Genomic DNA, 14,676 nt, shown 5'->3' with positions numbered 1-14,676 from the left:
TTTACTCATGAATGATGCTCTGTAAATAGCAGGAGGTAAAAGGCAAGTTTAATTGCTCAGGATTAAGACACTTCAGTTTTCACACAGGATTTCCCCATCTCCATGGCACTGCTAGCTTTAGAGACTACTAGAGAGTGTTTTTCTCTCAGAGTAGCATGTATCATAATATTCTCTCCAAATTAAGAAAAACTCCACAACAAATTATTTTCCAGAAGTTGCATTAATGCAGAAAAGGAGGTTTGAAATAAATATCTAGATTCTCAGCTACCAACCACTTTGCTAGCAGAAATTGTCACTAAGCAGTCAAGAGCTGATGGGTTTTGGTTCAAAAAGTTATTCAACATACATGTGTGAAATTTTAAGACTGAAATGCAGGACAAGGGCAATTTTCCACTCCTGGAAATAGATTTGATGAAAGGCCAAGACCCCCTTACACATTGATTCTTAGGTCAGTTTGGCTCCAGTAGGCCTCCTGTATCAAAAAGGAGGCAGTAAGAATTCAGCTCCACTTTCCAGTCAAGCTGACAAGAGCGGCCCCCCACAGGGAATGAGTAAGCAGTAGTGGTTCATGAGCCATGGAGTCAAGAGAGAACCAGCCAGTCCAAGGCATGCAGTTGCTTTCTGCTCAGCTTTTAAGAGAGAGGAAATGGCAGCCAAAAATCTCATGACCATTGCATAACCAGTTCAAGCCATTAAATATTTTGACACTGAGGAGTATAGTGAAAAAAATATATATTTAATAGTAAGAAAACACAGCAGTTCCAACTAGCCAAACAGCCTGAGCTGGTTCCTGGTGTGCCAAGGACTCCCTGAGTGTGCAAGGACTGGATTTGCCTCCAGCATATTCCTGGGGTTGTTGGTGCTTTTGGAAAAGCGTAGAACTGAAAAGCAGAACAGAGTGGTGTGGTTTAATACATTCAGTTCTCTCCCTTGAGAAGCTCCACACTGCCAGGGTTTTTAGAGCACCGCAATGATATTTCTTTGTTTACTGCTCTATTACTGTGCCTACGTGTACCACGGGATGGTTTGGAGGCAGAAGGACCAAGACTTCAAGAACCACCCCAGCAAGTACATCCAAGTTCAGAAGCAACATTAACATACTGGAAGTGGAAACAGCAAGGCAGGTGCTAACCTAGTAAATTCAGTTCTTAAACAATGAGTAAGACAGGCTGAGGATTAAAACTAGGAAATCATACGAAGAAAAAAAATGTAAATCCAAAAACCAAAGGTGAACAAGAAATAAAAGCAGAGGCAGGACACATGTAATAAGAAGTATTGAGAGCCAGGAGCTACTTCAGCACAAAAGAAGAAGTGACTGAATAAAATCACATCACTTGTGTGCCGCAGAGCTCCAACACATTTTTGTCACCCAGCTCCTGAATGAATTTTGGCTGAGGCAGGCAAACCTAAGATCGCTAATGAGTCCTTTCATTCCCAGCTTAGTAATTCTAACTAGTTTACCATACAACTGTCTTCCAGGTGTCCTGCCAACAGGATCTCACTCGCTAACTACACAGACATTAATTACATCGATGTAAAACTCAGTAAGAAAGGCATTTAGAAAGACTAGAAAGAAACTTTCTGAAGTATTTTATTTTTTTTAATACCAATACAATACTTTTCCAAGATCACTTTAGAGTAAGTGGAATACAGGCTATTAAAATGGAAGTGCCCACACAGTCGCTTCAGGTTAAATGTGCGTGGTATGTTCTACAACACAAAAACTTAACTTAGAGATTTTCTTGCTCTGTGAATGCTCTGGCAGCTTCAAAAAGCTAACACACACTTCCATTCTCAAAATCAATCAACTGAACAACAAAATCCAAAACTGAAATGCAACCCACACCAAACATGCTTATCTCAGTAAGGACCTCTTAGCAGGTCGGGCTGCTGCAATTGCAGAGCTGTCTTTATCATGACCCTCGAAGTACTGCTGCTCTATTCGCCGACAAAAGGCTGTGAGATTACTGTAGTTTTTCACTTTTTCAGAGAGTTCATCAGTGATTAGTTGAGTAGTAAGGATTGTGAACAGATGTCCAAACACCAGAGCATCTAATTCAGTTGGTCTGTAAAAACAAACAGAAAAAAGAATAGGTATTTTGGAAGGCACGTCCTGATCAAAAAAACCTGCCTTTCTGAGTAACTTTTAGCCACGCCATCCAAGAACTGTGAACAAATCAGGCAACACTGAACTTACCAAATGCAGGAAAACTGTGTATACAGTACATAAGCATATTGCTAGTTCTCAGTATGGCATCCTTCTTTGCTTTTCATAGCTTGGAAATGTGCAAATAACACTTCTTAGAAGAGGCAGAGTTACTGATTCAGTGTCAAACCATGCTCTACCTTTTAGTTCTGTAACAAGGGCAAATGCTTATCAGGTCTTTTTGCGGTTTTTCTTTTTTCTCTGCAGATATATACAAAAAACCCCAGCTATTATTTCAGAAATTTTTTTAAAAAAAGGGGGGGATGGGGAAGCATAAAACCCCTATTCCCTTTTTGTGCTTCTCAACAGTCAGGAACTATTCAACCAATAAGAAAAGGAGCTCCAGGGTGACAGCAGCTGGAAACATCTCTTTTTTGAAAGGGTACTGCACAGAAGAAAACAAGTATTTCGGGAAACAGTGGTCTATTGAATATTTTTAGTCCTACTTTATTTTAGGTACAAGCCTTCTGAATTGTCATCTTGGACCTTTGTATATAAGTAGCCCATGCACAAATAATTTTTTATTTTTTCAAATACATCAACAACTGAAAAGTCCTTCTTTACTAGTGTTCAAGGGAAGTAGCACTAGGGTTTTCCAACTGACAAATTTTTTGCCTTTCTATTTGTGGATCACTAGGAACCCTCCAGTGGAGATGTGGACCCTTGTATAACAAACTTAGATCTTGCCAGCAACAGGCTGCTTTTCTTATTTACCTCCTACAGACTCCCAGAAGTCAGAGACTGGAAAACATTGGAGTAAGAACACATAACTTTCTTAATAATATTTCAGACAGCTAAAAAGCTTAAGGGTTGAAACTGTACCAAGAAAGCCCAGTTAACAAACAACAAAAACAAAATCCCCAAGCTACAATTCTTTACAAATACAGAAAGAAAATTTAGGAGATATTAGGTTTAAGAATGATTTGAGGAGATGCAATTAAAACTTGTCTTCTATAATGCATATTTCTTTATCCACTCAGTTTACACTACCCATCTAGTCTCAACTTGGAAAAGATTAAGCGGCAAAGACACATGCAGAAAAGTAACCAAGACCATATGCTGCCTTTTGAAGACATCTCTCTGTCCAAATGTAGTTAACTGAAGTCCAGACCTGAGCATTTCTACGCACAGGAGACAAGAAGCAGCTAATGTGACATTATTCAAATCCATAACATTTAAAAAATATTGACTTATTGAAGAGAGAAAAAAAATTTTAAAAGCCTGCAATTGGAAGGAACAGCTGAAAGCAGAGGACATCCCAGGAAGGCCAGGTTGTTCCTTTTTTCTCCCTGGGAATGTGAATCTTAGTTTCTATTTTGCAACTGATCCTTTGCAATACAAGGCTGGTTCTTACAACTCACAGGCACCCTGACGCTAACTCGGTTCATTCAGAACTGCCCCTGGTGTCAAAAAGGGCAAGACAAGCTGTCCTGGTCAGGACATCATGACGTGCACTCACTCCCCTGCACCTAGTAGAGAATTTACCCAAGAAATACAAGTAAAGCTTTAACAGTATCATTTTTAATAAGAACTTAACTGTAAAAAGGTGTACATCTGTAGCCTACATAAGTTGAGGCAGACTCTGTAGAACGGACAAGGAAGAGTAAAACTAAATCACAAATGGGGAAAAAAAAACAACATAAACTTACAGAAACTTTCATTTTAAAACCTTTAATTACTTATTTCTGAAATTTCATGTTTATATTCCTGTCACACATTTGTATTTCCGCAACTAATCATGTAGCATTAAAATAAAACAGGAGTTTTCTATATATATATATCTATATCTATGTGTGGTTATATATTTATATCTCGCATTCCTGGATGTAATATTTCAGTAAAGAGTAACTTACTGCTTATTGAAGAAATATGGTTGTGTTCCCAGTCTCTGGGAGAGAGCCTGACAACACTGATCTACATCTTCAAGCACCTGTCAAAACACACAAGAGATAAAAGATCCATATTGTCAGGAAATACCAACATTGCAAAAAATAACCTCCTTACTCTGTTTGCACTGAGAGTGGGAACAAGGAACATACGAAGCTGGAACGTTAAAAGCTCTCAAGGTCAGTCACACCTACAGAGGAGGCAGGTAGCTCAGTGTTACCTAACCTGACACTTGACATAAGGTAATTCTGATTAGGTGCTTCCCTGAACGTTCAGAACTTAGTTTAATGAAAGGTGCTAACTTGTACCTCAAAACTGCCTTTTTTTTTTTTTTTTGACCTCTGACAAGGGAAGCCACAGCCCTGCAAAGCGTGTCTGTTAACGCCACACAGGAAGTGGGGGCCACAACTCAGAACCTGTTTGCAGGACTAGGGCCTACGCTAACATCACCGGAGATGTACACTCACGGTAGAACACCTTCCTCCCACCCCAGCGGGCTGCGCGTGATTTAAGATCTGTTGCTGCTGAATGCAAATATCTGACTCCAGATAATATTTTAAGTACAGAATATATATTTTTACTATATCTGTTTCAATAAAGTGTTACTCTCCAAAGCCTTTAAAAAACAATGAAAGAAAAATAAATAAAACAGGGTAAAGAGACAAGCTTCACTTTTCACACTGACCTGTTCAAGCGTCTTTCCAGCCCATCCAATCGCTTTCATCTTTCGCCTCACCTCCCACTGCTTCTGATAGGACAAAATGCGGTTCAGAGGCCATGGGTAAGGGGAGCCATACCTCGGGTGAGTGATCTTTGTTTAGAAACAGAAAGGTACTCTGTTATCATATAACAAAATACAGATACCTCTAAGCACAAAATAGCTAATATTCAAATATTTCTATCAGAAAGGAAGCTGTAAAAGAGAAAGGGAGTCGTGTGATATGCTGTAATTATTTGTGCAGAATTTATAGTTTGCAGCATAACCATTAAATACCATTACTTCAGAAACATACAAAACCTGTGTCTACTCTGCAGTCAGCTACCTCCAGTAATGACACAACTTCCCTAAAATGTATATGCAAGCAAAATTAAAGTAAAAAGACTGTATCAGTAATGGTATAAACCTCAATGTTTCATTTATGAGTAGGGACTTGCAATTGTGAGCAAAAGTGTTTTCTCATTAAATTTTAATTAAGATAAATGCTGCAGAACCACTCACCTCCTCTACTGTAACATCATCACACCATTGGAGATAGAGCTAGGAACAGAAAGAGCATTTACTAAAATTTCCTAATAAAGGGGAATACAAAGACAATCATTTCTCACTAGTAGAATTTCCTTTTCTATATTAGATTACATTTCCATTTCATTCCTTCTGTTAGACTTCTGAATGGAGACAAGAAATTTAAACTGGAAAGCAGAAATCCAGTTGCTGGCCCTTACTTCACCAGGAGCAAGCAGAGACCGAAGGCCCGCTCCTGCTGCCCACACCGCGCACAACTCGGCGCGCAGGCTGCCAGCCCTCGGCCCCGCAGCCCGCTGCAGCCTGCCAGCATTTCCAGCTGTTCCCACGCTGGGACTGCACAGCGTTACCTGGCCACAGAGCGAGCCGCAGGGGATCCCAGCCTCCCCCAGGCACGTGAGCATGCACGCTGTGGAAGGTGACAGCGGGGTGCCTGGCCAGTAGGATCCCAGGAACCACTGGTTCCAGTCGGTTACTGCTACAGCTACGTGATACACTTCAGTTAGGTGAGGGCAATCGTACGCGTGGCTGGTGTCTAAGGAACGTTTCAGCAAGCAATCCATAGGAGCAGAGAATTTATTCCTGCCTCCTTTCACCTCAAAAGCTGACAGAGTAATCTAAGAAGAAGCAGCATTTCCAATCCAGGGAAAAACCCTAAAGCCTTCTTGCCTATAGTCACTGATGTAAGTGTGTGGAGTTACTATGGGTTGCTGTACCTCTGCTGTCAAGAGCATATTATTGACTAATTCCATGTAGGCTTTCATCTCAGCTTTTTGGACTTCATCCAACCCATCACTGAGGGAATGGCCCTAATGGGGAGACACAAAAAAAAACCAGACACACATGTAAGAAAGGATATTGGAATATTCAGCAACGCCCGACCCAAGGACCTCTGAAGTCAATGAGCTTTGGCTCAGATCCTGATCTCTTACACAGTTCAGTAACAAACCACATATGCAATTTTTATACACAGTGTCCTTTAGAATTAAAAAGAAATCATCGTAACATAACATAACTCATCTACAAGAAATGTAGACTATTATCAGCTATAGATGAACACAGTTTGAGCGCACAGGCTCCTGGTTAGTGTATCTCTGTGACAAGAGGTAAACACCAATTTACATCTGTGATACAGCTGTACCAACTGCTCAGTGAAAAGACGGTATTTTTTTAAATACAGGGGAGGGTTGGGGTGGGAGGAAGCAAAGGCAAATCTGAACAGTATCTGACACTTCAGGATTCAAGCCAGTCAGTTCTGAGTTTAGGAGCTCTGAGACCCAGAGACAGGGCACACAGGAAAACACTCTCGGAAACTGGCACAGGCATGCAGCCACCCTGCACAGAATTTACTTCCAGAGTTTCAGTAAATGACAAAGAAAAATATTTCCACCTCAACAAACTCCTGTTCCAGGATATCTTTCTTTTAAAATGGCACTAGATTTCTCCACTGTTTTAACAAATTAAGTAACATTCCAGAAGAGCACACTAAATCAGCACAGTATTAAGCAGCATTAACATGCTATTCACTGATTGATGAAAACAATATGTTGTTACCTTGGCTTTTACAAACTGGACAATGGGCCCAAGTTCAGATACTACCTGATTTCCCACGTGAATAAAGGGTACTTTGCCTGTAAATGAGAAATGTATTTTAGTAAGAGCTTTTTATACCTGTAAAACATCATTTACAATTTTCAGAGCAATTAAATATCGCAGGTATGCCTGAACATCAGTGATTTTTTTCAAATGAGCACAGGTAAAGCTCTAACATACATCGCTCACCCAGCGAATGTTTATAACAACAAACATCCTCCTCCTAAAGCTCTTCTACATGCACTACTTGCAATTGTGTATTTCAAAGTTACTGAGTGAGCTCTATTGATCTGTAATTTAATAATGGATTTTGCTTTGCTGGAAAGACTCAGTTCAATGTTTCTCTGAAGAACAGCTGGGAAATCCCAGGAAAGCAGACAGAGCCCTTGGCTAGTTTTATGACACAACGCGTTCCCACCCTCCCTTTAACCCACTGGCAGGAAAAGGGCTGCTGAAAGGATGACGGGAGATGTGGCACTGAGCCCAGGAAAGCAAGCAGGGGGAAGTGCAAATGCACGCTCAGCAAGGCAGGGTCTTGACTCTTCCTCCTCCAGTCCTTCCCATTTCCAACAACTAGGCCAGCCGGCTCCTGTTGGGGGCCCCAGTCTTCACCCTCTAGTTATGAGCTGGCATTTTCAAGCCCCCATGGTTCTGGGGTCAGTAAGAGGTCCTCAGCATGAGACCCACAGCTTCATGATCTGGGGGGCTGGGAGGGGAAACGAGCTGCTTCATCATCATGGAAGCAAAATGAGGTTAAAATTTAATACTAGTGAAGCTCAACATTCAGTCTATGAAGCTGAGCCCTGAGGGTCCAGCATGGAGCAGGGCTAAAACAGCCAGTCCTCAAAAGGAGGCTGGGAAATGACTGTCACTGATGGATCTTCTGGGGCTGTGAAGGGTTCCTGAGTCTGTACACACCGCCTTCTCTGTAAGGTAACTTTTCTTACATGCAGAACTGAGCCAAAGCTTTGAAGGCGGCAGAGACACAAGAGGAAGCCCTGTTACACACAGCAAGCCATGAAGCATGGCAGAAGCATCACTCTTCTCAGCTCTCAACGTGTGAATCTGAGGGCTCCTGCTTCAATCCATCCTAACCAAGTTGCCTGTCCTGCAGATCTTCATCCAAGTGCAACTGACAAACATCAACCTTACATTTACAACTAAATCTTTTAGGATTATTTACATGATAGAACTAATCCATAAAATGCAGGTAAATGCTGGATGGATTACTGAAAATGTCCTCAAGCCCAAAGGCAGTGAATGAGCCTGCCCAGTGCAGTGGGGCACAGCACCCTTTTACCTTCCCACCTCTTGCTGTAGGCAAACTCTGCTCTCGACTGACAGCCCACAGAGCAAGATCAGCACCTGCCTGACTCCAAATATGTTATGAGCAATACATTCACTCTTTTCACTGAAACACAAGAAACCTACTGTTCAGCCTTAGCTCAAACACAGTTCATGCTAACAGCAGCTTCAGTCATGGTTTTTATCATGAGAGTCACTTCTCACTGGCTCCATCAGTCTAAGGGTAATAAATGAAGTGCCTCACACCAACAAAGGCGTCATCTGCGTCCATACGCTGCATGTTGTGGAATGAAACACAGACAGACCCTTCTGTGCTGCAGAATTCAGTGGTTTCAGTCACACTGTACTTCACACACCAAGACAATCCTTTGGTATCATACTTTTGACTCTCTCAGAATGGGTTTCGTCATTAAAACGACTATGAGATAAATAACCTTCCCCCCAAAACAACGAGATACAGATCTTTGTCTGCTGCTGCTGTGAGACAGGGTGGTGGGGAGGGAGAAAGGAACAAATGAAAACCTTGTCTGAATTACCATTAAAGAACCAATGTAAAGAAAGGAAATGAGGCAAGATGCTCCTCTGCACACGGATTCAGCATTTCAAAGCTACTTTTATTTACTAATTAATATTTTATATACCTCCATATTTTGCTATTTTTTAACTGCTGACAAGCAACTGTTTTGTTAAAAATAGCATAATTCCACTACTTTGACCAAAATATCAGTAGCAACAGCAGAACCCATACAGCTGTCAGACATCTACTGACAGGCACTTCCATGTGGCAGTCATCAGCCAGAGCCAGGCAATCAGTAAATAAGTTCCTCATCACACAACAAAAATCTGGGACAGAGTCCGAGGACTGCCAGGCTTTTGCACCCTGCATTCAGCAATTCTCTGATTTTTAGGCAACCTTCTGAAGCCAGCCTCTGGATGTTTTCAGGGAACCAGTCATCTCCAGCAAAAGGTAGGCTCTGTACCCTTCTAATACTTAATTTATTGTTGATGGGCTTGGATTTTTTTTTTCAGAGTCTCTTATGGATCAGAGGAAGATTTAAAATTGCCTGTCACTCTTAACAGTGACAATGCACCCTTAAGTCTTCTCCTGTATCAACATCCTGGCAATCATCTTCCAGAGAGGGTACCAAAAGATAATCTTTCTCCAGTGTTGTCTCACCCTAGCAATGGGAAAATGTAACAGCACTCACTGGAATACTCCCTGGATGCAGAATAAAGCCACTTTTGGAAATGTATGTCTTTTTGCTTTGGGACACAACCACTTTCAGGCATTTGAGAGAAGGTTTCCACCGGTCATTTGAACTGTCTGAAGGCTTTATATAGGTACAGCGTTCACAGGCACAGTTACACATTGTGCCAACATTACTTTGCATTTGACTGTTTTAACTGTTGTCAGAGGAGAAACTGCACTGGAGAGGAGGGGGGAGGCAACCCACACACGGCAGCACTGACCGACCGTTATCAGCAAGACAAGGTGTAGTTGCCATGGTATCAGAATGGAGGTATAACGTAGTAATCTAAATGAAGGCCACACTTACCAGATGGGGACATGTACTCAGCATTTGCCCTGCAAACCACTTGGATTGGCAGATTGCACATTTGCAAAAAGGCCTGGAAACAAAGAGTCACATTTAAAAAGCATTAATACATCAGTAACAGACGAGTATGTTCTTCTCAATCCATCTGCCTATCTTTTAGCTAGTTCCTAGCACACACTTACGGAGTACAGCTCCTTGCATACTGCTTTTACAAAGAAAAAAGCGTAGGTAAAAGTAAAACAAGGGGTTTTTTAACTTCCTTAGACAACTGATTATCATCCAGTCATTGACTGAAATTCTTCTAATGAAGTTTCACCCATTTTTACTGTTTTCTCAAGATGAGCAAAGAAGCAGGATCTGACAAACACAATTAGCGAGTGCTGTGGCTGTACAAAATTGAGATTTTGCCCCTCCTGAAAGTCATAGAGCTTACTACTTCTGGCTAACTCTGGCTAACCAAGTTCATGTTGTGTAACATGGCAAACATATAGCACCATCCCACACTGTATTTACAATATCTGACAGAAGTTTTGCTCTACGATACTGGAAGAGCAGCTTTGGGAAGAAGTATTTATTATCTTTAATTCATGTGAATCATGGAGAGATAAGTGATCAATTTACTGTTTCTTTCTAACTGTAACCTTAGATTCCAAGCATTCTCAGTAGGATATTGATTTTTGTCAGCACTTGCCATCACCACAAAATCCTAGTGTGTTTCTGTTGGAATACCAAAATATCAAGAAAAATACTTACAGTTTGGACAGAACATGGCAAATAATGAACCTCTTAAACTCCAGAGTCTCTCACAAACAAAAATGACCTGAACAGCCCTTCTCCTCTCACCTGCTCTCCAAGTCCTTTATCCCCAAACCCTAACCCAGTTCAGGGAAAAGAAGGCCAACACCTTTGGTCCTTTTCCAACCAAATGCAAGAACTGCACAGTCCACTACGACACTTGGCTCTTGCAGGTTTAGATAACCTAAGTCAAATCCAAACACCAATTTAAAGCAAGGAACTACAGTCACAAGCTGCTACACAAGACATTGATTATGGCTGATAAGATCCTGCCTCAGAACTGTCGTGGCTCTGCAAAATCCGCCAGAAACCTGGATTTCTACATCTTTTGATTTCTTCAGCCTAACGCTAACTTAGAGCACTGCTCAGGAGCCAGTTACCATACACACACATCCAGACAGAGACAGACAGATACAGAAAGAGAGGGCACTAGTCATGGTCAACGTACTGCAGGTCCTGCACTGTTTAGCAATAAACTGGTCTCTAGAGTGCTCCATCCCAACTAGAACCTCTATTACGGCTCAAGGGTGCAACTATCGCCCAAAGAAAATACAAGGCACCAACTACACTTGACACCACCCGACTTTCTAAGTCTGTGCACCCATCAGAGTCCACCAAAACTAGAGGCTCTTGCTGCCTTAGCACCCCAAACTCCATGCAAACAGGAAGAACACCCAAAGGACTAATTCTTAAACAGGAATTTAAGGCACTGGTCTGTCTTGGCCCTAGATCTCTTCCTTTGCCTGCTGGCTCCGCAGGACCTAGCAATATCCAGGCTGTTCCAGCTACTGTTATATGCGTCATATCTTCTGACCAAACTGGGGCTTCATATGCAAGTTCTTTGTAAATAGTTAAGAGACAAGAATGCAGAGACTTTGGTTTAGATTAAATACATGCTCCTATGCCATTGCTGGGCACGATCTAACCCACCAAAACCACACTTTAACTCAACTGATACACAGACTTTGTTCTTCTGAAAGTTCTACCAGTAGCTAACAACATCATCTCAGCAGTACTGTGCTGCAGGGGAACTGTATGGCATAAACAACAGCTCCAAAGAATTTCATCTTTGGGTAGGAGGCGTGGAGTGAACTTCTACCATACTGCTTAATCCTTAGCTGTTGATTTTAATATTAAAAGTATGTTTCATTTGGTCTAGGTTTACAATGAATTTCTTTTGCAGTAAGGCACTAAATGAACTCCGCAATTCTGCATCAAGCTAGAGATTAATTTTGTAACTGCCATGTACTATTCTCACTGCAAATTGAGAAGAAAAAAGTCTGAACTGCACTGGAGTTAGGGCAGCACACGGATAACTGAAAACCTTCTAAGTACAGAGACACATTCAAGCAAAAGGAGATGAATCAGAGAACTATTTTCACTTTTTCATATCAGTGTGTCAAACATGAGACACACTGGCACAGAACACAGGTTACGTGAGCTGCTTCAGCAAATTACTGCCTACTGTACATCGTACCCTACATTGGCTCCTGCACAGTACAAGGTTCCTATCAAAAGCACCGTCTGACTGTGAAAAACAGTCCTCAGCATAGAGGGTAAACTATAAATAAAATCTTTACAGTTTACACTGAGTTCAGCCAAGTTTCCATCAAAAATGTGAGCCTGACCTTTCTCTCTCTCCTTCTCAATAAACATCCACAGAACAAGGAATATTGACCTTTATTACATTTGGCAGGGATATTCTACCTCAGTCTGTGGCCCAGTGCAAAGGGGATTGAGAATACATTGCTATTTTGGCATCTCGGAAATGCGAACACGCTGGATCTACGTGCTTTTCTTGCACTCCATAAAGAAAAGAGGAGAGAGGCAGTTGAACTTGAATTGAGCTCTAATGTGGGAACAAATATAAACTAAATAAAAATCTTTGCTACTCTGCATAATAAAGCACAGATTCTAGAAATAAGTCAGTCTACCCTCAGTGAGATTTTTTTTTTAATTAAAAAGACATTAAAAAGACTCTAAAGTAAACACCAAACCAAAAACCTGAGAAAACTTCCTTGGAATAGTCATCTTCAGTTCTGATGAACATTTCATAGACGGGAGACCAGGACTGAGCTTGAGAAACTGAAAAGTCATTCAAAATTAAAATTGGGCAAATCAATCTGGTTCTGCATTCACCCCAGCAGTCCACCTGTGAGGTTCAGAAACACTGACCACTGGAGCTGCCTCTCCAACAGCCTTACAAGGCCTGTTCCAGCAACCACCTTCAGCATCCATGTGCCAAGGTCCCTTCCAATCCCTAACGTTCTGTGATTCTGTGAACACCTATTCCACTTCAGTTGTTGTCTACATTTAGGACTGGCTTTAAGGTGAGTGGTGAAATAGCAATGAAACACAAAAACAAGAGAAAACAGAACAGTGAAAGAGTTGAAGACAAAATCATTTAATGCCATACAATAAACCTAAAAATAAATTAAAAAATAAACCTAAAACCAGCTAATAAATCTTTTAAAAGACAGAAGCCCAGGAAATTAAAAGACCAATATGTCTCAAATTTAAGTGCTCCTCAAATATTGTTCTGCAGGAAAATGAAGGAAAGCTCCACAGTATGAGAGAAGTTTAATCCTTATTGGATCTACACTGCTGAATTATAGAGAAGTAGGCCAGTACCCATTTCTTGATTCAGCTTAAATTAATGGTCCACCTTCACGTTGACTAAAAAATACATGTCAACTGATAGAAGGAGACAGTACTATCCCGAATTATGGGGGCTAAGCCTAAGAAATAAGCCTTAGACTTTGCATTACTATAAGAGTACTTTCGTTGATGTAACTGACAGGCTTTGGAAATTATTAGTATTAACAACCCAGGTGTTTTTGACTTTTCGAGCGCAGTGAATGCATTTCATATTTATGGAAATGATAGTTTCTTTTAGAAAAAGAGATGGACAAGGATCATGACCAATGCATTCTTATAAATATCCACTGCCAGAAAACCTAATTTATTTTTTTTTCTTGATGCATTCAACTAGATAAATTAGATTTTAGACAATAACTGATGTTAGACAGTAAGTGGCATGATCCATTACCAAAATAGTTGAAATTGGCACAGATCAAAGAAATCCTACTGAGAGAATATAGGACAAAGCAGCAATTTTTGTGAGTCTTTATCTCATTTAACGCTTTAGCCCAGTGATCAAGGGAGGATTTGTTCCCTTTTTGACCACTCACGGAGAATGTCAAGAACCAGCACATTTGGTGTGCAGATGGTATCAGACCGCCATGGCTTCCAACTCTGATAAAAGATGCAGTGGAACACTAATTACTCCAGCTCCGAGCAGATCATTTCCCTTTGGGTACCTCACATACACAATTTCAGCAGGCAAGTAAACCCTTGTTTTTCTTGTGAGAGAAACCATCAGCAAATGGGAGTGAGCTCAGCTCCTCTGAGTGCTTCTGGAGTGAAGGGCAAGAGACTGAAGGCTGAAACCATCTCAGTGTAGTTCTGCTGAGATTTACGAAGCTATCAACACCCCTTCAAAGACACAGCATCAAAAGCTGAGCAATCGAAAGATCAAGGGCCCAGGCTTATTCTAGTACATCAGACATTATTGTTAACATCATAAATTTCGCTCATCAACTTAAAAAGAGACTGAAAGGGGCCAACTGAATTCCAAATGACACATAAGCTAGTTAGTCAAGCCCTGTGTAAATTCACCTAAAAATAGTAAGCAAGACTAACAGCAAAACTAGAAACAAGACACTTACAGTGTCATAAGCAAGTCATACCTTGCAAAGATGCTTGTAATTCCAAAGAATGCCATTAAATTTCCCACTCCTTTCTCCTCTGGGAAAAAACCTACTAGCACAGAATGAACAGAGTGGAGTGGAGTGGAGTGACTATTGTAAGCCACAACCTGGATCTCCTCCAGCACCCAGAATTCTCACACAATAATACTACAGCAGTTCCAGTTATTCAGAATAGGAAAAAATAAATAAATAAATTAGCTCTCATGTCTTTAGTAAAACTGGTATACATTACTTCATCAACAGTTTTCCAGTCCAAAGTAATGGTAAAGACATTCACTGAAAATGTTTATTGATACTTTGAAAACAACTCTTCCAAACAAA

The 14,676-nt window shown here is 40.9% G+C and overlaps 1 protein-coding gene across 1 annotated transcript in view; it reads right to left on the bottom strand.

The window, feature by feature from the left end:
- Positions 1-1,568: 1,568 nt before the first annotated feature.
- MTX2 (metaxin 2) overlaps positions 1,569-14,676 on the bottom strand; it is a gene marked incomplete at its 5' end in the record, with an annotated part of 21,073 nt that continues 7,965 nt past the window's right edge. Inside the window, 7 exons of the mRNA XM_010175465.2 lie at positions 1,569-2,066; positions 4,060-4,136; positions 4,779-4,904; positions 5,313-5,351; positions 6,053-6,145; positions 6,891-6,967; positions 9,791-9,863. Of these exons, the coding sequence (XP_010173767.2) occupies positions 1,856-2,066; positions 4,060-4,136; positions 4,779-4,904; positions 5,313-5,351; positions 6,053-6,145; positions 6,891-6,967; positions 9,791-9,863 (696 nt within the window). The remainder of the gene's footprint in view (positions 2,067-4,059; positions 4,137-4,778; positions 4,905-5,312; positions 5,352-6,052; positions 6,146-6,890; positions 6,968-9,790; positions 9,864-14,676) is intronic.

The sequence above is a fragment of the Antrostomus carolinensis genome, unplaced genomic scaffold, assembly GCF_000700745.2.
Source record: "Antrostomus carolinensis isolate BGI_N321 unplaced genomic scaffold, ASM70074v2 scaffold23989, whole genome shotgun sequence".
NCBI lineage: Eukaryota > Metazoa > Chordata > Aves > Caprimulgiformes > Caprimulgidae > Antrostomus > Antrostomus carolinensis.
This window is presented reverse-complemented; position numbering and strand designations above follow the sequence as displayed.